General features: G+C 37.1%; 1 protein-coding gene across 20 annotated transcripts in view; it reads left to right on the top strand.

Annotated features, from left to right (window-relative positions):
* Positions 1-27,364, top strand: part of DOCK3 (dedicator of cytokinesis 3) — a 214,339-nt gene that overhangs the window by 154,439 nt on the left and 32,536 nt on the right. For 16 of the 20 annotated variants that reach the window (XR_011100400.1, XM_068694739.1, XM_068694749.1 and 13 more), the window contains 16 exons: positions 435-605; positions 4,433-4,625; positions 5,941-6,068; positions 7,049-7,195; positions 9,217-9,315; positions 11,310-11,404; positions 12,940-13,015; positions 13,948-14,048; positions 14,499-14,557; positions 16,208-16,356; positions 19,049-19,134; positions 21,600-21,626; positions 21,745-21,840; positions 23,780-23,840; positions 24,338-24,431; positions 25,150-25,298. Coding sequence is in view for 19 of the 20 variants with exons in the window: in XM_068694739.1 (XP_068550840.1) it covers positions 435-605; positions 4,433-4,625; positions 5,941-6,068; positions 7,049-7,195; positions 9,217-9,315; positions 11,310-11,404; positions 12,940-13,015; positions 13,948-14,048; positions 14,499-14,557; positions 16,208-16,356; positions 19,049-19,134; positions 21,600-21,626; positions 21,745-21,840; positions 23,780-23,840; positions 24,338-24,431; positions 25,150-25,298 (1,731 nt within the window). In the remaining variant the exon portion in view is untranslated. The remainder of the gene's footprint in view (positions 1-434; positions 606-4,432; positions 4,626-5,940; positions 6,069-7,048; positions 7,196-9,216; positions 9,316-11,309; positions 11,405-12,939; positions 13,016-13,947; positions 14,049-14,498; positions 14,558-16,207; positions 16,357-19,048; positions 19,135-21,599; positions 21,627-21,744; positions 21,841-23,779; positions 23,841-24,337; positions 24,432-25,149; positions 25,299-27,364) is intronic. The other 4 variants (XM_068694743.1, XM_068694741.1, XM_068694742.1 and 1 more) reach the window with 3 other exon arrangements.

Here is a 27,364-nt window from a genome sequence, read left to right as displayed (position 1 = left end):
GACAGTCCGCTTACCTTAATCCAGATTAGCAAACTCAAGTAATTAAAGGTAAAATTTGAATGAAAACAGGCAAATAGGTTCTTCAGACACAGTTGTCATGCCAAGCCATGAGAAAGCTATAAATCTCTTATCTTCACCAATATTTTCCTCAGATTGTGTAAATTGAATTTATCTACTTGAATTAAATACATACTTGTTTTTTGCTAGTGGAACACACCAGTAGCAAAGGTTATAGGTTGGGAAGGAATGCTTGCTTATGAGTGGCTGTTCCTTAACTGAATTATGTAACTTACAAAACCTGTTTTTCTTTCTCTTTTCTAAAGCTGAAGAATTTTGTTATTAATTATGCACCTAAAATCTTTCCTGGTTCTCTTTAAAGTTCCTTTATTTTTCTTTCTCTCTATCTTAATTTCCTTCCTTTCCTGCTCCCTAAGGCCTTGGAATATCTTTTCAAGTTCATTGTCCAATCTCGGATCCTTTACTCCAGAGCTACTTGCGGAATGGAGGAGGAACAGTTCCGCACCAGCATCCAGGAGCTTTTCCAGTCCATCAGATTTGTGCTCAGCTTGGACAGCAGGAGCTCTGAGACTCTCATCTTCACACAGGTTTGCTATTTTCTGTACTTTAACTGGCAAACCAAAAGACAGCTGTTTTCTGCACAGGTAGTATATGGTCATGTGCCAGTTAAGTGCAGGTTAGTAGTGTTTTCTTCCTTTAACAAGCTGATGATATTGAAAAACAACATAGTCAATCTTAAAAGAGAGCACCACTTCAGATCCAGGTGAACCGAACTATGGAGTCTCAAGAGAAAAATGAGTAGTCACGCAAGAACAGTTTCTGCTCCTCACAAAAGCAAACTGTATTGCCAAGTCTCTTGTATGTCTTACAGTTATCTTAAAGAAATTTGAAATCTTTAATTGTAGCAGATCAAGTCAGTAATCAAGGTTGTAGAGACATCGCTGTAGAGAAGTTCAGCTGATGTGCTCACAATCAGAAAAACTTAATTCCAGCAGTCTAAAATTAGTTGGAATGATATGCAGTCTGACTGCAAGCATATTGTGATACCTATGCTCACATCTAATACGTTATTTTGAATATGGCCCAGATGCCTTCACTGAGACATCATGTGGCCTTCAGGTACTACTCAAAGTGAGTAAGAATGTTGCAATGTTTTGATTCATATTTGAAAGATCACTGTACTAAATTACATACTCCTGTGTTCAAAATTTTTAATAGTAATATCAAATATTATGTGTATGCCTCAGCTCAGAGAATCTCAAAGATGGACCACCTAGAACATCCTGGTAATATGAAGGTGATTTGTAATTACTAATTTACTATTTACAGACGTTTTGAACACCTACTGTAATTTGTCAAAGCAGCAGTTAATGTGAATGTCACAACAAAACAGAATAACTCCAGGGGTTAGGGAAGCTGCCAGCAGTGTGATCTCTTTCTTAAGAAGGTGCTCTGAAAGATTTGAGAAGAGCTTCTCTAATCTTTTATTTAGTCACCCATTAGTTGGTATAATGAAATGACAAAAGCATGAGAAGTCAGAGCACGGATTCTTTCAGGCAAAGTGACAGTGAGTGGGAACAGCATCTTGTGAATGCAGGATGTTTAGGGTTTGTTTGGTTTTTATTTCTGGTGATCACAGGTAGAGAGAGACTAGATTTCAGGAAGGGATTATTTTCCCTTTTTCTGTCTTTTTTTTTCTTTTTTTTTTTTTTCTTTCACTGTGGTCTTTCTTGCTATCTTTGCTCTAGACTTGTAATTTGGGAAGCCTGTCCTTGTTTAACCTTTGAAAAGTTTACTGTTTTGTTTCCCCCGTGCCACTATCTTGCCCCTTGATCCCAATTGCCCCATAGGCCTCTCAGCCTGGAGGTCAGGTGAGCGGAGCTGGGACATGTGCCCCACAAAAATGTGGTGGTACTTCAAGGCCGTCATTTAATTCTGTAAGTAACGATCCCCAAAACTGCACAAGTATTTCATCATGGATGTTCCCAGTGAATCCTTTTCCCCTACCCCAATCCATCTTTTCCTCCATATAAACTGGAATTTAATGTTTAAGTGGCTGGTACTTTAAAACTAGGAAATGTGGAATGTTTCAGTCATTAATGGAACAACTTAGGGCATCAACACCTTGAAAATACAGTACTGATTACATAAATCAAATTGTTCAGGCAGACCAAGGAAATTATGTACTAGTTCCAGAAGGCTGGGCAACTCTTAAATATCTACAGAAATGCTTGAGGCCTTAGTAAACATAATTTTCTTCACACTTGTCCTCTTATCCAGGCTGTTAAAAAGATCTCGGTACAGTTCTTTTCAGCAATGAGATGAAAACTGTTTATGTCCTTACTTCCAGGCAATTAGTTTGACAAGAGTAATGCTCCAGAATATTTTCAGGTGTTGTACAGAAAAGGACCTTTCAAGGAACTTAAAAAATGATATAACTGTACCCCAAAATGACTCCAGAGCTTCCTGAAAAGTTCCCATGCGTATCCTTAGATTGCTACTGGATGTCCTAAATCACCCTAGAAATCCTCCTGCCTCATAGTAATAGAAATAAGTTTAGGAAAACTGTGAGGATTCGTTGGGCCAGTATTGTAATTTCACTTGCATTATCTCAAAGATAAAGATGATGAATGGATTTGCAGCTGTTACAGCCTTCCAACAGTACCATGAACTATTTAAATGATTCATATTTGTTTATTTTGTTAGTACATTTTATGTATGTAGCAACAAATAGGTGACAACACCCAGGAGGCTATGTGGGTTTTTGTGTAATCTGAATTGATTGTAACAAGACAAGATGTTGAGAGAGATAACAAGCACGAAGAAGAACGAGGTAAATTTATATTCAGAATAATTTAATGAGCTCTTCAGTGTTTGCTAAGTTAGTTATAAAAATAACATATTTTGCTGAAAGACTATTAAATAGATATCACAGTTGTTTGAAGGAAAAGTTACTTAGAGGAAAGACTTGGCAAAGAAGAAAGCCATATATTTTATGGGATTAGGAGAGGCATTCCGAGTGTTACAACCAGCATGGGAAATGTACAGTAATGTTTATGGAATGAGAAAACAGATCTGTTCCATAAGATCACCTTTTCCTCACAGAAGAAAAATGGTAGGTCTTGGGTAGGGCTAAGCTAAACAGAAATCTGCAACCAAGTTGACTAAAAGTGAACTTCTGCAGGAAGGCAGTGTGGTTTGTATGGACAGCTTCAGACAAGTGAAGGGAAAATGGTGAGAAGTGTGCCCAGTGGTTACCCTGTGGCTGAGATAGGTAGAAGTAAAAAAGCTGAATCAAAATGCTCTGTTTAGGAGGAGTTTTTTAACAGAGAGGGTGATCAAGAACTGGAATGGGCTGCACAGGGCAGTGGTGGAGTCCCCATCCCTGGAGGCATTTAGGAGACATGCAGACATGGCACTAAGGAACATGGTTTAGTGATGGGACTCAGTAGGTCAGGTTGATGGTTGGACTTGGTGATCTTGAAGGTCTTCTCCAACCTAGATAACTCTATGATTTTGTAAAAAGCGTTATAACAATTCAAGAAAGCAACCATCAGGGAATTTAAGTAGTTGTAAGAAAGGAGATAGGGATAGACCTTTGGTAGAATATAAAGGAAGAGAAGAATTTTAAATCTTTGGAGGTGAGTGGCAGTTGTTAGGTATGACACCAAGTCTGTGGAACTTGAGAATAGGAGATGCATGGAATTTTACAGTTACGAAGAAATTAATTGAAGTGTGAAACAAAAGATGAAGAGTTTGATTTGTGTTGTGGTGATATTGTTTCTGCACTCCGGCTTACTGGATAGCTCCAGGTTACTGGAAATATCCACTATTGCAAGAGTCACGTGCACACTTACTTGCATGATGTGATGCTTCTTTCACATGAAATTGCACCCTATCCCTGTTGCGGAGAGAATGTAATATCACATGACAATTATGCTATGGTTAAGGGTCTGTCAACATGTTATTCAGAATATTTTTTAGAGTTCTAACTCTTTTATGCAGTTCCTCAGTACAAAAAAAATCAGTACTGAATTCTATAATCAGAAGCCATTTTTACAGTTATTGAAAAAAGTAAATTGACGCAAACGGACTATTTTCTCACCTTCTGTACCTTATTTTTTCTGTTTTATAAACGATGTCCTAAAATACAGACTTTTGAAGGTCTACAAAAACTGTGCTCAACTCACCATATATATGACTTAGTACTGCAACAGTGCTTGGTTTTTGTAAGCATCTTGTGATTTGATCGCTACAAACTTTAGGTATTGCAAAACAGTAATGCTAGCCATAGTGCACTACGTAGGAGCTTTTTCCAGACCCTTAATTCAGTTTTACTGTTGTTTCTATTTCACTGCATTTAGTTGCAGTTACAGGATTCAAAGTCTTCACATTCTTCATTTGTTTTTTACAGGCAGCTTTGCTGAACTCCTTCCCCGCTATCTTTGATGAGCTGTTGCAGATGTTCACTGTGCAGGAAGTAGCAGAGTTTGTGAGGGGTACTCTGGGCAGCATGCCCAGTACAGTGCACATTGGGCAATCAATGGATGTTGTTAAGCTACAATCCATTGCACGCACTGTTGACAGCCGCCTGTTCTCTTTCTCAGGTAAGACAGTGGTATGAGTCTAAATTTTGCTGTTAACTAAGAATAGGAACACATTACATTAATTTTGCAGTTGCTTTATTGCAAGCTTAAATAAATAATCTTGGTAATTATCTATCTAGATGGCATTGTTGTTACAATGCACACACAGTGAATATATGTAAGTTTCCCTATGTTTGAAAATGTTAATAAATTCATCATGGATAAATTGTAGCTACTAAGGGCTGATAAAATTATGTTAACAAATCAAGGCAATTATTAAAAGTGCCAAATCTCACTTGATACTTTATATTACTTTTGTATTGCTTATTACTGTAGTTTCAAAGGCATGGATAGGAGGATTAACCTACTTTCCAGTAAGCTTATTGTCTGAGAAAGAAACAGGGAGACAATTGCATCAGAAACCCAACATGTTCGTTAAAAAAAAAACTATTTAATCTTTACATGACAATACTTGTATAGCTCCACATATTAGTAATTGTTTAAGATGCATTGAATGAATAAGGGTTAAAGACAGAGTCTATTTCATATGTATCATATGTAAAGGTCCAAACAAAAGAAGTTATGAAGATAACAGAGGAAGGTAAAAAGTACCATAGGGTTTATCTTCCCTGCAGTGAGGAACAGAAGTTAGTGCACTCAGTACTCAATTCCCAGGTCAACAATCTGTCACGTGTTATTTGCCCCTAGAAAAATTAATCTAGTTGCCAAGGTCATCTTTTGCCTGCCAACCCTGCCTACTCTTCTGGCTGTGTAATTAAAAGCAGATATATTCTCTTTTTCTTGTCTCCTGTATGGTGATGACTTGTTTTCCTTCCATCTCTCCTATCAGTCAGCTTCCTGACGTTGTCCCACTCTTTTTCCTCCTTTTTTCCTGTTTTGGCTACTGTCTTCTGGAGCTGCTCCCTGCTCTTCCTCCTTTAATAAGGTTAAGGTTTGTAAGCCAGCTAAATAAGAAGAATTAGCCAGTTTCCAAGAGGCATATATTGAAGGAGCCCTATTAGCTGTGACAACAGAGCTGAAAATGAAATCAACATCAGCAAGTATCAGTTCACAACTGTTATTTCCAAGCTGAATCAATACTGAAAACATCATGTATACTTCATTTATGAACTTCTGAAACTAGATGTACTGTTAATTCACTATGTATAGTTCTTGGAAGTGTGTTGTACTACAATCTGTATAGTAGAATTTGAACCAATTAATCAAATACGCTGTTTATCAATAGGCTAATTTGGATACCAAAAGGCTGCTGATGGGGATGGTTGAAATTCAAGTTTCTTTCAGAAGAACTGTGATATCATTTTCCTTCTTTCAGAGTCCCGGCGTATCCTGCTACCTGTGGTTCTTCACCACATTCACCTTCACCTACGACAGCAGAAGGAGCTACTCATCTGCTCTGGGATTCTCAGTAGTATTTTCTCCATAATCAAGACCAGCTCTTTGGTAATCTGCTGCTTGACTTTTTAATTGCATCACTGACTCAGTAAAATGAAGGCTGAGGGGTTTCTATAGGTTAATACAGGTTTTTCAAAGATCCTTTTAAAAATGAAATACTGCTAATTTTCTGTCAGCAGGAGAACATCTGAAATGAGGGTCTGCTTTTGTATGTGTGACTCAAAGCATTCTGGTTACACAGTGTTCTTGCTGTTAGGAGGGGAAAAAGGATATGCATATACCAGGTTTGACACTGTTTAATTTTCTTCATCCAAGCCCAGAACTTAGATGTCAATGGAGTTCAGAACCCTACACAGCTCTAGGACTTGTAGTTCTGCAAGAGACAGTAACTAGCACTTTATGATTCATGTTAAATGAATACTCTGAAATTATCCAATCAATGAAATCACACATACATTTAGAAATTGCTGCTAAGTTTAAATACCCAGCTTTGATGATCGTAAAACTCTGATCCAAATGGTAACTTGATCATTTAAAGCAATACTCACAAACAGGGTGGTAAAGTTTCCCCACCTGACTCTAAAGGAGGAAGCTCATAATGCCAACTATAAATCATACTAATGCTAACTATAAATTAATGAACTTTCTCAATAACAAATTAAGGCTTTTTGTGAAGGGAATGAAATGAAAGGTACCATGGTGATAAGCTAAATTAATGCTGACATAGAATAAAGGCCGTTGAACATATTTTGATCCCATTTTATTCTAGAGTGTATGCAGGCCTTTGATTATAGTTTTACCTTATGGCTGTGACCCTGAATGTTTCTGTCAGAGAGGGAGGAGGTAATACACACTGGCATCATAACAGTATCTGGTATCCGTGATGAATTTGATTGTGCTTTTTTGAACATCCATTATAGAGGTTTCTACCAAAATGAGTGATTGTGGTATGGCTGACTGAACAGAATTCTCTGCCAATGCCGTCTTCTCCAGTTTCTAACTGTCTGTTTGCTCACCACTTACTGTAGGAGGGAGATGTCGTGGAGGAGGTTGAGATGATGGTGGAAAGCCTCCTGGATGTGCTTTTACAAACTCTGCTTACAATCATGAGTAAATCGCAGTCTCAGGAGGCGGTAAGAGGGCAGCGTTGCCCGCAGTGCACAGCAGAAATCACTGTTAGTAACTAACAATCAGTTTCTATTTCCTGCTTCTTTAACCTTTGGTTCAGTCCCTCACCACCACCTGCACCTCATTATCATCTCTCCTGCATGAATGCCCAGGGCTTTGTCTCTTTTCCTTAATAAGCCACAGATCCATTCCTTCCTCTGTGTGGTAGTGAGGTCTGCAGGAAACAGTAAGGCTAAAGGAAGCTTTTGTGGATTTCCAGGTTATTTTCTTGTTTGCCTTTGCAGCCATGATTAAGAATTAGTGTTTAGAACTTGAGATGTGCTAACTGAGTAGCTGCCTAGGGCTTCACCCCTAAATAGGAATTGACAAGGGCAATATGAGCATCAAGCTCGATTCCTAAGTCTGAGAATACCATAATTTCCAATTGACAAGTCCCTTAACACCCTGGAGATCTTCTGTTCAGGTTCACTGATTATTTCATGCAAATGAAACACAATGTGCTTTTGAAAAAGAAATTAGCAAGTGAGCTGTTGAGCTTGGTGCGAGAAGAGGGAAAAGCCACCACTTTGTCTAGGCTGGCAACTTCAGCCTATGGGAAGAAATTTTTTCCTTGGCGTTAGTGCAACAAGAGAAAAGGAACAGAATTAATGATCTGCTTTCATCTTCTGTATTCATTACACTTTCTATACTATCCTATTCTCGTCTATTTTTGCTTAGGAGAGTCTCTAATGCAGTTTTTGCACTACATATTATGTTACGGTGTTGTCCAGAACATCCTTTTTTTCTTTTTAGACTTGCCTTTTTTTTTTTTTTATCAAAAGGCTGAAACCTCAGAGATGCTGGGGGGACAAGAACACTAGGGTACACTTTTCACACAAGTAAAAAGATGGTATCTTTCTATGTTAGCTCAAAGGAACTAATAAATGGTAGAATCCTAATAAAGAACAAGGCATTTCACAGTTCTTAAAATGTCCAGTAACATCTCAGCTTCCTTTTACTTCTGCCATTTGATTTGCCATTATTTATCACATAGCACCTCACATACAAGAGCACACTTTTTCCCAATGAAGTTCATCCCTATGAAGTTTATTGGAACAACCTATGTCAAAGCTTCTGTGTGGGTGCATGAGCCAATTTTAAAAAATAAAAACAGAAGGGAAAGTTGCAGTTATAAAAAACCCTCATATTTGTTCCTGAATGTGTATTTTACAGCACAGTGATATGTGTAATCTTTTTAGACACTGATTAGAAAGTAGTTTGCATGTTTTGCAAAGGGTTGGCAGATAAAAGACATACTCCTTACCTTCTTGCCACTGCCGTGTTCATTATCTTGGACAAATTGCTTAACTTCTCTGTGCTTTACTTTCAGATATGTAGAATGGGGGAGCCCATCTTTGGAAAACATTTTGGGATACTGTGGTAACTGGTTAGGGTGCATATGCTTTGCAGGCCAGAAATGTAATTGTAGCTTGTGTAGGCTAACCCAAGCTATATTCAGAGTATCTTAATGGAATACTGTTAATATTGTAGCTATGACAGCATGTAATTTGGTGAATGCTAATCAGCCAAATATTTACAAGGTCCCAGACACCTTTCGTAGCCCATACTGATCCCATGCTGTTATTGCTATACTGTTTTCAGTATATCAGACAATAAGTTTAAAATATTCCTGGTATGTCTGCATGAGCAGCAGTCCCACCTTTGTTAGCATAGTATATTGAGTATAAAGTAACTGAGAAGGTGACTGTCAAAAACTGCATGCTTGGAGGGAGATGTGTTAATGTCTGTAATAGTAATTATAAATTATTTTTGTTTAGACTACAACATTTGCTAAGACTTTTTAAAATGGCATCTGTGGGAGATTCTGTAAAAGGTTTATTCCTGTATATTAACAGTAATTCAAGAACCGTTAACTGTTAATGCAGTATTTTTAATTTCTGTGCATGTCAGCTTTCCTCTCATAGGCATTGGGGCCATTTCAGACCCCTCCCTTTATACCTTACCTTGAGTTTTATATTTATGAAATTTCAGATTGTCTGAACTAAATAATTTCTTATCTTGTCAACAGGGAGAATATGTGTCCTGTCTTTTATCTTTGCTCCGTCAGATGTCAGACACTCATTTCCAGCACTTACTGGACAACTTCCAAAGCAAGGATGAACTAAAGGTACAACAGAACATCTTGTGTGTAGGGTCCTTCAGTCTGAATGAGAGAGAAGAGGGGAATCTCTCCAGCATTGTTTGCTCTGCTAATTGTTCCCATTCATTGGCTCTCTACTTTTATAGACCTTCCTTTCCTTCTTATGACAATACATGTAGATGCTATGTTATAAAAGCATTTAATACTTGACACTGAACTATCTTGATAAACAAGAGCAAATAAAAACCAAAGATGGGTATTATCAGCCATAGAAGCTTATCATTGTTGTACAATATAGAACATAGAGGAGCAAGTTTTTTAATCCCATGAATGTAGTCGGTTGTACTATAGTATGTTACCAGATGTGAAATACGCATTAATGTTTACTTACAAAGAGTGCTGAAATTCATTTTATGCCAGAGGAGTGTTTCAAGCCTTTTTTGGGATACAAATATCTCTAGCAGATAAAATCTTTCTTGGGTAAGCAGTAATCTTCCTAAGTCTCCTGCCAATCCCTCCTAAATTTGAGAACGTTAACTTGAATTATGGCTATCCTTGAATAGACGATGGCTGGTGAGGGACCAACATACCTCTTTGTTGGCTTTTTTTTTTTTGTCACTGTCATTTTGAAATGGCACATCTCAAAACAGCAGAAACTGACTTTTTATCTCAGTTTTCATAGGAAAGAGGAGTATCTACGACAACAGTCAATTAAAGAGGCAAAATAATTTTGTAAATAAAGACAAGATTTTATATAACATGTTTTTGATTAGTATGACACTTGGTAAAATAGGGACAATTAGAAGAGTGTAATGTGGCAGGAACTTAAGTTGCCTTAACAAATGACACAGAGAAACAGTGAGAAGTCTGAATAGGCTTTTAGCTTCTAGGTATTTCATGCACATGTAGGAAGACTAAATAAAATCGTAACAGTGAAAAATGTGTTGTTAAAGTAAAATTTATCTTTATGCCCATAAGAATGAATACAGTTTTATCTCTTGACAATCTAAGGATGTGTTCAACAGTATGACAGAAGCTGAAGATATTATCCACAACTTTTTTCCAACTATCAGTCTATCAGTTGATCTAATAAAATACATTACCTATTCCTTTAAATATTACTGTAATAATATTTCCAGTACTTTTCCTTGAATAGGAAAGCACTATGTTCGCTTACCTATATTACATTTAGGCCAAAATTAAGCCAAAAGTCAAGGAGCTTCTGATCCTTTACTCTTGGCTAAGTTACACCAAGATATTATTTTCTCCCCGGCCCATCAGAATTAAGGCACAATGGGAGAACAGTTTTGAATAAATCTTGTACTACCACTTTCTATGCTGTCTTAATTTTGTGTGGAAAAAAAGTGAAACAACAAATCACAATTTGCAATGCTGACTAATCACCTTTCATCCTCACTGTTCTTCATAGATGTAGAGGTGCAGGTAGTCAAAAATCAGAAATGTTTTCAGGTTTGGGGAATTTTTGTAAAGCAAATGTTCAGTGGAATAGAAGAGATCTTTTCTGCTGTCTGTCAGAAATGAGGTTTTATGTTGCTATTTTTAAAAGGACACGTAGGAGTTCTACCGAGTTTGTGTGTGTGCTTTTTTGTCAAATTTGTGACATAAGTGCAAAGAAATTTGGACAGATGCTGTCATTATTTGAATGCATAAACCAAATAAATAGCTGTAATTCCAACCTGTTTGAAAATAGCTGCAAATTGACACCGGATCTCAGGATGATGGTATGGGAAGTCATATACATTATGTACATAAGGAAGTTTGTCATCTCACTGTGAAAGATTTAAGACAGCTACAACCCAGTCAGTACATATTATATACAAACAAAATAGAACAATATCCAAGTATTTGTTGTTATCATATTTTCAGATGAATGTCCTGGTGACACAAAGCTCAAGGGGAACACGCTCTTAGCTTAAGAAGTGCTTGTAATCAGGAACACAAATTAATCTTCAGCTGCTAATGCTTTTTTTCTTTTCTTTTTCTTTTTTTCCTTGCAATAGGAGTTCCTCCTGAAGATTTTTTGTGTATTTCGGAACCTGATGAAAATGAGTGTCTTTCCTCGAGACTGGATGGTGATGAGGTTGCTCACCAGCAAGTAAGTAGAGAAGCAGGTATAAACTTTTAACATTCTATATCCTTTTTTTTTTCTTCTCAGCTGGATGCTTAAGACCTGTGCTGCAGTGTTTGATCTGACTGAAATTTGGTGATCAAGGCAGGAACTCTGCAGTACTCATCCTAATTCTTCATTTGTTTTAACAATCCATATCAAATTTGGACTTCTGTTATCATTCTGTTTCTTATACTCTACCAGTATGCACAGGTGTCAGGAATTATAGGTCTAGCTGAAGTAGCTGCACTGAGGGTAGGAGTGGCACAGCAGATCTCATAACACATGGCAGGGAGCAGGTACCCACAGTAAGTTGCTATTAAGTCAGGCTTCTCGTCTGCCTTTATGTGTAAATGACTACTTTAAATGTTTGTCTTTTCCCATAAACAACACTCTTTAACCTACAGAGAAGAAAGAATCAAAGTTAGAAAAGGAGGGTCAAACCCCAGCAAGGTTACCAAATACATTACAGATAGTTATTTCTCAATAATGTTGTCATTGGCCATTTTAATGCTTAATTTCATCTGATTTTGTTTCTGTTGAGTTAAGTACTATACTCCTTGGAGTGGTAGCAACGTGATGAGCAAATGGTGGCTTGAATTATTTACCAGTTTCTTGTATCACTAGATAAACTATCTGTAGAATGTAGAAGGCTGGTCAGTTGCTGAGCTGTATGCTCTGCGTGTTCACAGAGCTAATGAGAAGTCAAGGAAGTGGATTTCAATATTTCAAGCTCTCAAATTAAATGAAGTTCTGTAAGAAAATAAGAATCTACATAAAAAAGTAGTTACCTCACATGCTCGAAGTTACCAAGTTCCCTTTGGTACTGTTTTGTTAGAAACTCTTAGGCTAAGATAGGTATATTTAGCAGTGTTACTGAAAGTCTTGCTTGCATGTAAATGAGAGAGATGCTGGATTTTTTAATGCTATTGTAGCCTTAGCCTACATGCTATTTATTAATTCCTGAATTTATCACATGGCTTGATTGCTTTTCCTTGAAGTGTATTTAGCCACATTCAAAAAAGGGGTGAAGGGAGCTGGGGGGAAGGGATTGGAAAAACACTCACAAATATATTGAGTTGAAGCATGTGCCAGATAAAGGACCATAATATAGCCAAGAATTAAAACAGTTCAAGCTTTTTGAGTTGCTGCTCTTTGGAAAAAATACTTCTGTTAAAGTAGGAGAAAGATGGGTGTATTCTTTCATTTCACTGTAGGTAATACAGCTCAGCCATACAAAATAGATGTCGTTTGTATACAAGATACATACAAAATAGAATTATAAAAGCTTCTATATAAATTTCCCAAATTACAATTATGATAAAGATTCTTAATTTTATATCATTTAATACAAGCTGTTGATTGAAACAGAGAATAAGTGACTTCTATGCAAATCTAGCAGTAAAAATGAAGAATGCCTGTCTCTGTATGTATAGTAAAATCAGCACCACAAACCACTGTGATATGATTTATACTCCAGATTCAAATGTTTTCTCTTTTCTTTTTTTCTTTTTTGACTGCAGTATCATAGTTACAACAGTTCAGTACCTGTCTTCCGCACTGCACAAGAATTTCACAGAAACAGACTTCGATTTCAAAGTAAGAATTGATACTGAGAAAATATTACGACATGTTTAAACTAGTAGTACCACAGGCACAAGAGCTATATTAGCGATTATACTTGCATCATTCATTTGATTATCTATGAGGAAAGATGATGTAACCAATGAACAGGGGAATTTGAATCTGCTGTGGATTGAGGGAAGTAGAACAGAATGCTCAAACCTAGTAAATGGAGGCCTTTGTAAAGGAAACAAATACCTACATAAGCAGTGGAGGTAATGAAGCCTGTTGTTCAAGCCTAATAAAACATGAACTCAAACAGTGCTTTTCCTGAAGTCAGGGTGTTCATAATCTTCCTCTCCCAGAGGCCTCTCTCTTTGGTTGTTGACTTAAAACTTGGAGGAACACAGTATCTTAGAGTGTTTTCCCAATTTCTGATGTGCTTGAAAGTGGTCACAAGCTCAGTGTTGCTAAGGAAAAGCAGCCAGACATGTACCTTTCTTTGCACATGCACACACACAGCATTAATGTATAAGCCTCATTTCTCTTGAAAAACAGACTAAATTATAAAGCTCTCATTCATAATATAATGTAATCTCTGTTTTGTGTTTTTTTTGTTGTTGTTGTTTTTTTTGTTGTTGTTGCTGTTTTGAGGGATAAAATCTGTTTAGTCTAGAGAAAACAATTTAAACTTCTCTGAAGTAGCCAAGTTTAGTCATTTTAAAACTTCGGTGCTAAGAGTAAAGCTTAGTGACATTGCCTTCTTTAATATCTTTTACTATCAGTTTTTAACCCTTGGTGTCCTTAAGAGTTTAGTATCTCAAGTCAAGAGGAATATTGATTGTTACATCTTTATTACAAAAAGGAAAAGTCTGATTCTACACACAAAGGAACATATGTCTTCCTACACTTGTTTAAAACTTACTCATTGGAGTGTAATGTTACAAAACTTCCTTTCTGTGTTACAGGTATGGAACTCCTATTTCAGCCTGGCAGTGTTGTTCATAAACCAGCCAAGTCTGCAACTAGAAAATGCCACACCAGCTAAGAGAAAGAAGATTCTAGATAAGTAAGATTTTTTGTTTGCTTCCCAGTCTTTTCTGCCATCTGAAAAATTGAGGCTTCTTTTTCTGTCACAAGTCCCTGTGATTCATGATGGAACTTCGGATGTAGAAGTGCTTGGGAAATAAATAAATCTCCTAATATAGTGCTCAGTGATAAGTTTTTTCATATTTTTATGTTGATTTAAATGAAAATTCAATTGAGCAGGCTTGCTGGAGAGGTAGTTGATTCTGTCTGCCTGTAAGTGTTGGAGGCATTTGAATAATGCCCTTAATAATATGCTATAACTTTTGGTTAGCCCTGAAGTGGTCAGGCAGTTCAACTTGATGATCCATGTAGCTCCCTTCCTTCTATTCCAATTCTATTCTTATTCTATTTTATTCCTTATTTTTTTAAACGTCACCACCTTTTCTGGTGTTTTTTTCCATTAGGCAGTTGTCTATCTCTTCTCTTACAGATATGGTGATATGAGAGTGATGATGGCATATGAGCTCTTCAGCATGTGGCAGAACCTGGGTATGACTCTTCCTTCTCTGTCTTAACCAAAGCCAAAGTAACCCCAGATTTCAGTTTTTTGTTTTTGTTTTTTAAATTTATTTTACTATCATGTATTACTTTACATTTCTCTTAAGAGTTGTAAAACAAGGAAGCACTTCTCCTACCAAAAATATTCTGTGGCATCATAGTCTCTATTTCATTTGAAGTAATATGTTCCTACCAATTTGAATGCTTTCTTCTCAAATGTGAATAATTTCACATTTAACTTCACAATAACAGCCAAATAACTTCTGTACTAGATGAGAGCAAGTCCCGCTAGGCCAGTATCCTGTCTCAGTCAGGGATCAAAAATGAATACCTATGGAAACATTTGAGGACAAAGGAAGCATATAGTACTCTAGATGAAAATAAAAAAAAAAAAAGTTGCTGATAGCAATCATAGATATGCAAGGTTCTGAGAACAGTTAATCATTAAAAGAGCAAAAGAATAATGCAAATGAAATTGAGTAACTTCATAATGTGGCTGCAAGCAAGTAATATATTCAAAAAGCCAAATACAAACATTTTATATGTAGAAACATATATAAGACTGCTATTCAAGAAAAGAAACTACAAATGTATCGTGCTGATAATCAGCTGAATGGGGACTACCTGTAAAATGCCATGAGAAAAAAAAGTAACATGATCTTTGAGAAAATACATAAGAATCTTAAGTAAGAGAAGGAGGACTATATTACTTCTGCAGTTTTTTCATAGGTACACTTGATTTTAGAACAGTTGGTCTGGCCATGCAGCTTATAAAAACCAAAGACAAGTTCAACATAGTTCAGAAGGCAATTAGGAAGATGACTACAGAAGTAAAAAGAAAAAAAAAAAGAAAAAGACTAAAAAGACTGAATAAACCTGAGCTGTCTTGCACAGCTAAGATGGTACAGGCAGACTCGATCACAGTCTTGAAGTATCTGTGTGGGGAATAGTAAGCTCTCTAATATAACAGAAATCAAATAACTGGAAAAATACATTAGAAAACTTTAAATATGAAGAAAGAAATCTATTATATACATATAAAGGTATTTATCATTGAGCCTTGTTCCAAATATGGCTATTCCGATTTATTCTCTGCAGCTGCAAAGTAAGCAGGCCACAGAAGAGGTTATTAGTAAACGCCTTGAGTTGCTGTTGCTGAGAATCAATGCTATTTTGTCCTAAGTCAAGGTCAGCAATGAAATTGTGACTTCTATAGCACTGAGGACAAAGAGCTCTCTAGTTATTTAAAATCTAAGTATGTTCTACTAAACCTAGTTGTTCTCACCAACAATTTCCAATAATTTCTTTCATAAATTAAAAGAATCTGTCCTCTTTTTCCCCTGGTTAGTATGTTTTAGTTTGTTTGTCTTTAATGGTTTGAATTCTGTTATAAATGAAATGCAGTGACAGTTTTTGCTGATGGCTTTGGAATTGAAATTAAAAATGCAGACTTTGCAGGAAATGGTGTAAAGCAAGGTGTTGTTTCAGTCCTTTTAGGAAAAGAATGTACTTGCTTTCTTCATGTTCATGCCTATTACTTTGCATTGGGCCTATTATTGTCATTATGGCAGAGGCTCCCTTTCTTCTCAGTGACAGATAACAAATGCTTTTATTTAATCACAATCGCTTTGTGTTGTACAGGTGAACATAAGATTCACTTTATTCCGGGAATGATTGGCCCCTTTCTCGGTGTTACGCTTGTTCCACAACCAGAAGTCCGAAATATCATGATCCCTATCTTCCACGACATGATGGACTGGGAGCAGAGAAAGAATGGCAACTTCAAACAGGTGAAGTAGCTTTCCAGGCATTTGCAGTGTTCTTTTTCTTGCTCTGTCTTGTAATACCCAGCTGGAAGCAAGGAGTTTGTATCTGTTGAACCATTTCTGATAGTGAGGAAGATGTCATGCAGATATATAAAAACAGAAAATTTGAAGCATCATTCACAAAAGATTACAGGACTCCCGGGATTATTTAGGCAGTGCACTGTAGAGCTGACTACATGTCCTCTGAAAACAGAGAAGAACAATGTGCTCATCACATCAGAGACGATAAAGAGAAAAGAATTTCTTTGGTCCTGGGCTCTCACTGCTCTCATTGGTTTCCACATAGATCATTAGTCAGTCACTAAGTGGGTAAGACTGAGAACCAAAAATGAAGGCTTCAAGATTTAGCCAGTATTTGTGAAAATAATGGTCTTTGCTTCTCTGGCAAATTTATAGCCAGAAGGCAGTATTGTATAACTAATAATTATGCCATGCTTTGAAACAGGCTTTGTGACTTGTATATTCTTGGAGAAATCTCAGCATCTCTCCTGAATGCTTATGTCCAGCAACAGTTCCGTAGTTCCCACCTGCTGTAAGCTACGATTGCAGAACAGGCAGAGGAGTCCTCATTTTGTTGCTCTGTCATGGTCAGAGAATTGCTTGAATTTTCAGATCCTAAAAGTTCAAAGTAGTAATAACTAAGTGTAGGTTTGGAATGGATCCTTAGAGGACATTGTTTCATTGTCATTGTGTTTGGGACAATAGTGAGGGCAAGTATCTTCAGATAGGTATGCGGAAGGAGGCAATGCTAGTATACAGCTAAAAAACACAAACTGTTTCCAGAAACACTTAATAATTGGACCTTTTGTTTAAATTACCATAATTCACGTGATTATTAACAATAAATTAAGTTTATTAAAATGCCAGTTCTAATCATTCCAGGATAATAACAGACCTTTTCCATACCTGTTATATCAAAGGCTGTGTGGAAGAGTATTACCAAGGGCTTATGTTTTTTTTCCTCCTTGCTTCAACTCCCTTGACTGCTATTATTATTACTACTACTACTACTTCTTCCACTATTATTATGGTGGCATTTGATCATGGTACTCTTTTTGCTTTAGGTGCTATGTTAGCATAACAATAGAACAGTTTCTGCTGTGGCATTTACAGTTAGAAGTACCTACAGTCATCTTCTAGTTTCTGGATCTATTTACACTTTCTACATGACAGATGAACTTTTCATAATCATCATATAATTTTTATACTTGTTCATATGTTCTAAGTTTCAGCCATAAAAATCTTTCTTAATTTAAACATGGAGTTAATTCTCACACTGAAGCATGTGTCGTAATTTTGTAAGACTAAAGATGGAAGGTTCATCTAGATTAGTGAGAATGAAATGTATAGTTAAATAGTACAAGATGGCATTAAACCTTGCTAGCATTAACAGCTGGAACCAAGTTAATTTTTTGTCCAGAGTAATGTTAGACAGCTGGACAGATGCTTTGCATAATTCTGGCAAATTGTTGTAGCTTACAGGCGAAGAGAGGGTATTTTTTTTTAATTTTGAATTCTGTTCTAAATTGGTTGTTATAAAAACAAAAATCCTGGAAATTTACTTTCATGCTTTTTTTTTCCAGTAGCTTGTTTTAACATGGTAATTTTTCAGCAATACTAGAGAACAATGCAGTCTGATTCATGGACTAAATCAAGTCTCCCTTTAATGATTTCACTAGCAAGAGTGCCAATTCCATTTGTGTGTCACTGGGTGATTTACTCTTCCTTCTCATCTTTACTTACTTTGCAGTTTGGCACCTGAAAAACTGAGAAACTCAAACTATGTTTGAATAAAAAACTATATTTGAATAAAAACAAGTGATAATTCTACAAGCCATTTCAACCTTTAGAAACCTGTCTTCATTAGTGTTGAAAGTATATTTTTTACAAGACTTCAAAGAGCACACCATTTTTTTCTTTAATATTGGATACAATGATTTCTGCACTTGAACCAATTTTATTGGAATATCTGATCTCAAACTTGACAATAGGACATACTAGACAAGGGGAGAAATGAATGCATATTCATGACCTTTCTAAGGGAGGGGCAACATAACGATACCGTTCTGTTCCTTTATATAAGTGTGTGTGGTAGCTGCTGCAGGGAAGGTTAACATTCCAGCCAGACCCAGTACAGTGTGAAAAGCAAATGCATCATATAAGCATAGAGAAGCTTGATAAAAATAAGTTTAATGAACAAATAATATTCCAATGCAATTATGTCTGGAGGGTTTGGAAATCAGTTAGCTACCAGCAGAACCATCACAGCAGGCTAGAGGTGATCATGCCATAAATTGGTTTCTCTGCATGGATATTTAATTTATGGTACAGGATATATTTTTCACAGAAAGTGTGTTCAGAATGATTTATTTGTTGAGAGAATAAATATCAAAAATGCCTGTGAAGAATCAACATTATCTCCCCTGGGATGTTCATTTAGACTCTGATAAGCAAATGGATAATTTAATTTTAGTCCTGCTATTTCATTGAAAAAAATAAGAAAAGTGTTTCCATTTAACTGAGATACAGAGAAATAAATCACACACAGAGAAGGTGGGGCAGCCTGCAGGACAATATTCTTTCAGTCCTCCTCGTGTTTGGTACTCCTGTCTTCTGCATGAACAGCTAATTTATAACCAGTCATTTCTTCATCCAGGTGGAAGCTGAGCTGATTGATAAGCTGGACAGCCTGGTATCTGAAGGAAAAGGTGATGAGAACTACAGAGAGCTCTTCAGCCTACTGTAAGCTATGCTCATTTCTGCTTGCTCTGTATTCTGTGGGGTCACTAAAGGAGTCTAGATAGTGACCTGTGCTGCAGTAGCAGCTCCAGGGCTGATCTTCAAAGAAAGCAGTAGAAGGTTTTCTGGCAGGTTTTCATGACATGGCTGTCAGCAAAACAGAAATGTGTCACTCTAATTCTGAAAAGAATATAAAAAATATTTTTTTCCTTGTTTTTGTTCTATGAAATCTAATATAATGCTGCATAGGTAAGTCATTAATGTCCTCCTATAAAAAAAATTGATCTGCTAAAGGAACTGGTGCCTTTCTTTTTTTTTTTTTTTTTTTTTTTAACTTAGCAATATGTGAAATCAGGGCCTTGGGATGGCTTAGAGAAAGTCTAGCAAGTCAGGCCTTGTTAGAGCAAAAGGTTTTCCCCAGCATTTTCCTTTGTTGCTTACAATTTTTGAAGGTCATTTTTTGAGTTAACTCAACAGTTGTAAGTTTATTCCTCCAGAGTCCATCATGACAGTGTTTCCACTCCCTTTCACACTAAATATACAGTACTCATAAGGATAAACTTAGAGTGGAAACAGTCTAGGAGACTCCTGGAGTGTTATGAGAATAAATACATGAGAAATAAATACATGAGGCACCTTACTACCACTGCAGCGGGGACCAGAAAAGTACTTAAGTCCTTGCCATTGAAGAAAGGAACCTGTATTGCGTGGCCAGCAGGAGCAGGGAAGTGATTGTTCTCTGCGTAGTCAGCACTGGTGAGCTCACACCTTGAGTACTGTGTTCAGTTTTGGGCCTCTCACTACAAGAAGGATATTGAGTTGCTAGAGCATGTGTAGAGAAGAACAGTGAAGCTGGTGAAGGGACAAGGAAATGACACAGGAGGAGCAGCTGAGGGAACGGGGATTGTTTAGTCTTGAGAAAAGAAGGCTGAGGGAAGACCTCATTGCTCTCAACAGCTACCTGAAAGGAGCTGCAAGGAAGGTGCTGGTCTCTTTTCTCAAGTAAACAAGTGGTAGAATGTGAAGAAATGGTCTCCAATTGCATCGGGGGAGATTTAGATCGGATATTAGGGAGAATATCTTCACAGAGAGGGTGATCAAGCACTGGAACAGGCTGCCTGGGGCAGTGGTGGAGTCCCCATCCCAGAAGGTATTTAGGAGATGTGAATGTGGCACCAGGGACATGATTTAGTGACGGGGCTTTGCAGGCCAGCTTGATGGTTGGACTTGATGATCTTGATGGCCTTTTCCCACCTAGATAATTCTATGTTTCTGTGTTCCAGACAATTTTATGTGGCCCCCAATTGTATGGAGGTAGTTTAAGGCATAAACCCTTGTTTGTATTTCTCACTTTACATTTACACATTCATTCATTGTCAAGATAAATAAGCCAGCCTATTCTGTATGCTCATCCTTAGAAAGCATGTAAATCTATTCCATTTTGATTTCTGCATATTCAGCCTCAGGAAGTCTGGCACTTCATGTCTACAGATAAATATATTTCTTTTGTTTGTTTGTTTGTTTGTTTTTAAAGAAAGAAAATATCTTTGTTTTTTATTATTTTTATTCACCTGGCAAGAAGAATGTTCAACTTTTCATTAGCTCCAGAGGAAGGTACTCGATAGCTGAAATGTTAAGAATTCAGGGACCATAATTTCACTTATTTGTAGATGTAGCCAAGAAAAATAACCTTGAAGTCCAGCAACCTTTTAGTTTATACTTGTACTGTCTTTTCTGAGAATCCTGTCAGCTTTGAGGAAACAATTCCACAGAATTGGAAAATCTCATCTCTTTTCTCACAAACTTAATAAATGCAGCGTGAAATAAACAGTTGGCCCTGACTTCTGTTGTCTCAGCTGTACTGGTGAAGTGTGAATTGGGTCCCTTGGTTGGAAATCATTTCAGTATAAAAGAGTTTGGTTGGAAATCATTTCAGTATAAAAGAGTTTGCCTGTTGTGAGGACATGTATGCCACCTAACAGTATTTCTTTGTCAGTATGGAAGTGGCAAGTTCTTTGACCAGAGATCAGTTTCAGGAAACTAGCATATAAATTTGCTTTCTTTTCTCATTTTTTAATATGATTTTCAGTGTTCTTACTCTAGCCTTTTCTCTTTCTTCTCAGTCATCACAGTGGCGTGCTGCCTGTATTGTTTAGCTTGCTGATCAGAAAAATATCGCTTTCATTTATTTACAGTTTAACAAATTGCAATGCAAGGTTAGTTGGTTGTTGATTAGAGACCAAAATTAATGTGAGGATGTACAAAGAGGAATTTGCATTAGGTTTAGACTCCCTTCCAACTTATGATTGCTGTTAGCAGTATTTAAGCTACAGGTAATAATGTGGGAATCAACTGTTGCCATGAACATTGCTATCTTTTATATATTTTATATGGCAATGTGAGGATAATTTTCCTTTTCCTGTCAATTCTGTAATTTCCTTGTCTTTGCTTCATGCTGCCTGGAGTAGAACCCAGCTCTTTGGGCCTTATCCCAGGTAAGATAGTAATTCTGTGTACTTGTCTCATGAGGGAGAAACGAAGTTGTCTGCGGCTGTCTGCATGCACTAAGCTGTTTCCCCAGATGCCTTATCTGCTCTTTTTATCTCTGAACAGTCTGCTGGAGAAGATTGAGCAGGAAACATGGCGGGAGACTGGAATCTCTTTTGTTACATCGGTTACTCGCCTCATGGAGCGTCTGCTTGACTATAGGTATCTGACAACAACAGTAATATGTTCTGAGTATGTGTATTAGAAGTTTTAGTATCAAATTTCTTTTGTACAGGGATTTTTTTTATTGTTTATCAAGCTGCATGCTTCTCTGATGGCAGGCCAGAAGGTATTTAGGAGATGTGAATGTGGCACCAGGGACATGGTTTAGTGACAGGGCTTTGCAGGCCAGGTTGATGGTTGGACTTGATGATCTTGAAGGCCTTTTCCCACCTATGTATTACGTCTGCAAGCCTACCTCACTGCTGCAGGGTTCTGAGCAGAAATCCAAAGTTCACAGCTCCAGAGCCCTAATTCTTATTCTTGTATGCTCATTCCCAAAAAACAACAAAGATGACGTTCATTCTTAGTTTTGAACTAAGGTTTATTCAGGTTGCTAAATGATTTATTCCTTTTAGCTTTGAAGTGATCTTGCCTAATTAAGCAATATACATGCTAAATGTAAGAATGATTCTAAATGGCTTGCAGAACCAAGGTCTTTGACACATGCTGAATGCCTCCTCTAAGCAGGCAGGGTTAGAAAACTTCATCTGAGGAAAGCCTGACATGTCAGCTGGTGACTTGTGTGCAAGACTCCACTACAAACTAGACATCCTCTGTTTGGATTTAGACTAAAGCTTGCAGGACTATTGTGAGCTTTGATTTAGTTATAAAAACATATTTTACTTTCTAGTTTGTGTGTGCGCACACTCAGAGTTGTTTTTATGGAACAGGAGGCAATTAGAAACTATATAGAACTGCCCCATATATTTCTATCTTTAGCCTACTGACAAGAGTTCAAATAATTTTATTTATTTTTTTTTTTGCTCCTCATTATAAGTGAAAGCCTGTGACTAGGCTGGGTGTTCTGCCATCCCAAATCCTTTTCTGTGTTTTTTAATTTGTTCTTTTTGTTGTCCTGAACAGTTTGATCCAATCTCCTGTGTTGTTTTTTTTCTTGACAACTGCCATACAACTACTGAGAAAGACCAGATATCTGAGAGACATTTAAAGAGAATGCAAGGGAGCTGACTTTTTTTAATGGAACTTGCTATCAACGCAACTTGGATAAAGAGATACTCATTTTCATGCTTAATTTCAGGAACAGATATCAGTTTTTAACTGATACTCAATATGCAGTAGAATATTTCATTCCCTGAGCAGAGCAGGATAGGGAACTGTATGAGAATTTGTAAATACCCAGATGAAGTGTGTCAGCTGCTGTGATAGTTCTGCAAATCACATAGAAAGCTATGAAGTGAAGAGCTCTGCTAATCAGTTTTGACATCTTGTGGAGCCCAGATGCCAACTAGCTGACAGTGTAGTTCTCAGGAAAGTTTGTGGTGTCGCTGCTTTAAAAATTTTGTCTCGCCTTCACAAATGAATGTGACTTTCTGAAGTCGAGATTGGTAATTTCTGAAGCCTTTTTCTTTTGTGCTGCTTACATCAAAATTATTTTTAAAAGTTGCAGAATCCACAGATATTTTTTTTGTGTGATTTATCTTACCTGTGAAAAATTCAGTAGTCTAGTCTAAATCAGTCAGGTTGTATTTTCCAGGATGCCAACGCTACATTAGATACCTGAATTTCTGAAACCTAGTCCTTCGACTAGGGAACCACTAAACATCTGGGTAAATAACTTTTCACTTTTATGGTAGCTCTTTAGTTATGAAGATGTTTGATTACTGCCATCTGGTATTTGTTCAGAGTTGTAAGAAATGCAGTGGTCACTTCAGGTGCTTGTTCTCAGATGCCATCAAGGCAGTTTTTATATCATTTAGGCCATGTTATGGATATTTTTCTTAGGGCAACTTTATAAAATAAAGTATATGGTTCACTGTTTTTTGTGATCCAAGGAAACTCTGGAGGTTAAGATAGCTTCAAATGTATTTTAAAAGGAAATTTTGCAGATGTATGTTTCAACATTACTCTGCTTTCTTAGGGATTGTATGAAAGGTGATGAAACGGAGAACAAGAAAATTGGCTGCACTGTTAACCTTATGGTAAAGATTTTTTCCTTATGTTTATCTCTTTGTGATACTGTGCAATGTAATAGAAGCTGGAATGGGGAATGTTGGGTGGGAATCTGTGTCAGCAATTGTAGGTTCAGAATCTGAGCACTGGCATGACAGAAAACAACGGGTTGGGAGGATCCCCTGGAAGTCTGTGATCTAACTCTCTGCCTTTAGGCTGGGCTCTCCAACTTTAAACTGTGCTTCTCAGGGCCTTGTCCAGCTGAGTTCTGAATATCTCTGTGACAGAGATTCCACAACTTCTCTCACCTTTTCTTCCAGTGTTTGACTATACCCTCATTTTGAAAACAAATCACTACGTGAAAAAGTTAGTGGGTTAAATCAGTGTGAATGTGAAAAGAATTAGTCCTTTCACTTTACACTAATAATGTATTCTCTTTTCAGTACCTATATATGTATACAGATGCTACTGATTGTCTTGAATGAAGGAAAATTCTCAATGAAAATAAAAACTCTCTCTTTTACAGAATTTCTATAAGTCGGAAATTAACAAGGAAGAGATGTACATCCGCTATATCCACAAGCTGTGTGACATGCACTTACAGGCTGAGAACTATACAGGTTAGTAAGACATCATACAGGGTCTGTTTGAAATCCTAGTGAAAGCTTTTGACTCTTCTGATGTTATTCTCTAACATCTCTTGAGTTTGTTTCAAAAACTTCTGTTATGGATCAGTTCACTGTTAAGACCAGCCCTCAGGAATCTCTGACCCTAGAGACAAGGGTCCATCACTCCATCACACGAAGTAATGCATGTCTCTGCACACGCAACTGTTCTGTTGCACCTTGAATTTTACATTACAGTGTTCTGCAAGGGCAGTTGACTGAAAAATCACAACAGTGGAATCAAAATTAGGGGAACATTGAAATCACAAACCCACTATCATGCTACCATTTGCCAAATTTCCTTGGATTATAATACTTAAAGTGCATTTAAGAAATCTATTGACTCTAGTTCTTTGTTATCCAAGCTCTGCTTACAACTGCAGACTCCAAATCTCGTTACATACCTGAGTATTTGACTGTGCATTTAAATCAAGTATCTAGTAGAAAGGAACTTGATAGATTTGTACCTAAGAATCAGGTTTATCAGAAACAGCTATGTGCTGCTATTCTAAGTAATTGAATAATTTAATGTTAATTTAACGCTTTAGATTTTTTTCTCAAATTGTACATCAGAACTTCCAGACTGTTTTAGAAGCAGCCTGTGACCTTTTAGACTATTTGCTGAGTTATTTGTTGTCATTGATTCAGTGTTCAATGATTGCATTTCCAACAGAGGCTGCATTTACTTTGCTTTTGTACTGTGAGTTGCTTCAGTGGGAGGACAGACCTCTGAGAGAGTTCCTGCATTATCCATCTCAGTCAGAGTGGCAACGTAAGGAAGGTCTGTGCCGTAAGATTATCCATTACTTCAACAAAGGGAAGGTATGCCAACTTCTTCTCTCTTCCAGCAGCTTCCTTCCCTTTTCCTGACTTAGAGCTTGCAAGGCTATCATCTTGGTTCAGTTGTCTTGGAAGTAAATTTATATAAAAAGGTTTAATAACTTGACAAATTGCATCTTGGCTCTCTAGACCAAAAAACAGATGTGAAAATGGATATGGATATTTCATTATACATATCATTTGGAACTAGTTTAGGTAGGCCAATGGGAAAAAGGCTGGAATGTTTTTATACCTGTAAAAATTGTGGATCACCTGACGTGACAGACAGCTTGATAAATTCTAGTTGCTTAATTAAAAAAACATTGTATATGCAAATTGTTGTGTTACAACTCCCTTCACACTTAAGGACTTCTGTTTTTATCCTCCAGAAGTAAATGGCAGGCAATGCATTCTAGGAGTCCCTTATTTAAAAGTTTTAAGCCTTTTTAGTATCACTGGTGTTTTAAAGTGGAGTTCCATCCATTGCACAAGAAAAAAATCAATTCATTTTCAATACATTTTAATTCCAGATATTTGGTATGTTTTTCCTACAGTGAATATTTTTTTTAATCACTGCAGAGGTAGGTGTTAGTCCCTTGTATCATGGTGTTTTGGGATCGTTTCAGAGGTGAATATTAGAAACAAGATCATCAGTCAGAATATTTTCAAATTTTTCTTTAGAAAAATTCATGTAGCTTACATTATTAGAAGATAACATCTGTATGTGCACCTCAGGGCTGGTTTTCCCTCTGATAGCACTGACAATGAAATTAAATACAAATGTGATTCCATTCATGTGGGGTTGACATTCCAGATATTTTTTCCTGGCCCTGATAAAAGAAAGATGCTTATGGCAGAGACAATCTCTGCCGAGTCTGCAAAAAGAAGTCAGATTCCTGTTTGTAATTAGGAGTGGCCAGTTTATTAGGAAGCGATTCATTATCTAGGAATCCTTTCTAGGTCTTTTGAAATAATACTGCATGTGGTTTTCTGTTTAGTTTCAGAAATTTTCAGGGCTTTTTAGACTGCACTTAAATTTAAATTACTGACTTGTGCAAATATTGCAGTACTGTACTGTCTGACTAGACAAACTTAACATAGAGACTATGTACATAAATTGAGCCTGTGTTTTTGACAAACAGGCCATCCACATAAACACTGAGGGTGAGTAAAAAGTTAATGGATGTAATTTTGCTATTAATCTTCTCGTAGATTATGGAGTGTTAACCTCTTAAGGTTTTTGTGTTTTTGTTTTTTTCCCACGGGGTGTTTCTGTAGTTACTTGGCTGTGTGTTTTAATCCTCCTTTATTTTAAATGGTATCTGAATGACTGAATAATCCACTTAAGCTGCATGTCACTGGTGAAAGATGCTGAGAAGCCAAATCTTCCTGCTGCTTTCTGCCACTTTTTCTGTGGCTGTGTAACTGAGAACAGCTCAGGGAATAGAAGAAGCTTGTTTCCCTCAACTTGTTTCTGACGGGTTGTTTTTCTGTGCTCCCCTAAGGTGAAGCAGGACCTCCCTGGGTCCTGAAGAATGGGATTTGCTGTTCTGTTTTCTCTTGCATATCTAGACTTAAGTTTCTCATGCTGCTCCTGGCATTTCCCATTAAGTAAGGGGGGGGTCAGAGCAGCATGAAGGAGGTGTAAAAGTTCTGCATTTGTTCATGGGAAAACCTCACCACAGTAAGGGGGGAAAGATAAGGCCATATGACTATCCTGTGAGTCTGACATAAAGAGCATGCCGGTGGAGTGCAGAGAGCACCTGCAGCACTGCAAGGGAGTGCAGAATTGTCTAACTCCCATTCTCAGAAGCAGCCCTGTGCTGGGAAGGAACAAAGCTTTCCAAAACCCTTTTACCCTTCACTCTGCATACTCCTTTCTACTGCTGTCTTGCAATGCTTTGAATCGGTTTATGGCTCAGCAGGTAGCATGTGCAAGTGCGTAACTTTTTTTTTTTATGATTGATTTTGTCCCTTAAGACTCAAGCTCTCCTAGCTAAAGGAGACTAAATGGAACAATTTGAACCCAACCGATCCTGTTTCTGGACAGCAACGGCTTGAGAACTGCA

The sequence above is a fragment of the Anas acuta genome, chromosome 11 (assembly GCF_963932015.1).
Source record: "Anas acuta chromosome 11, bAnaAcu1.1, whole genome shotgun sequence".
Classification (NCBI taxonomy): Eukaryota; Metazoa; Chordata; class Aves; order Anseriformes; family Anatidae; genus Anas; species Anas acuta.
The sequence above is the reverse complement of the archived record's forward strand: the minus strand, read 5'-3'. Positions and strand labels throughout refer to the sequence as shown.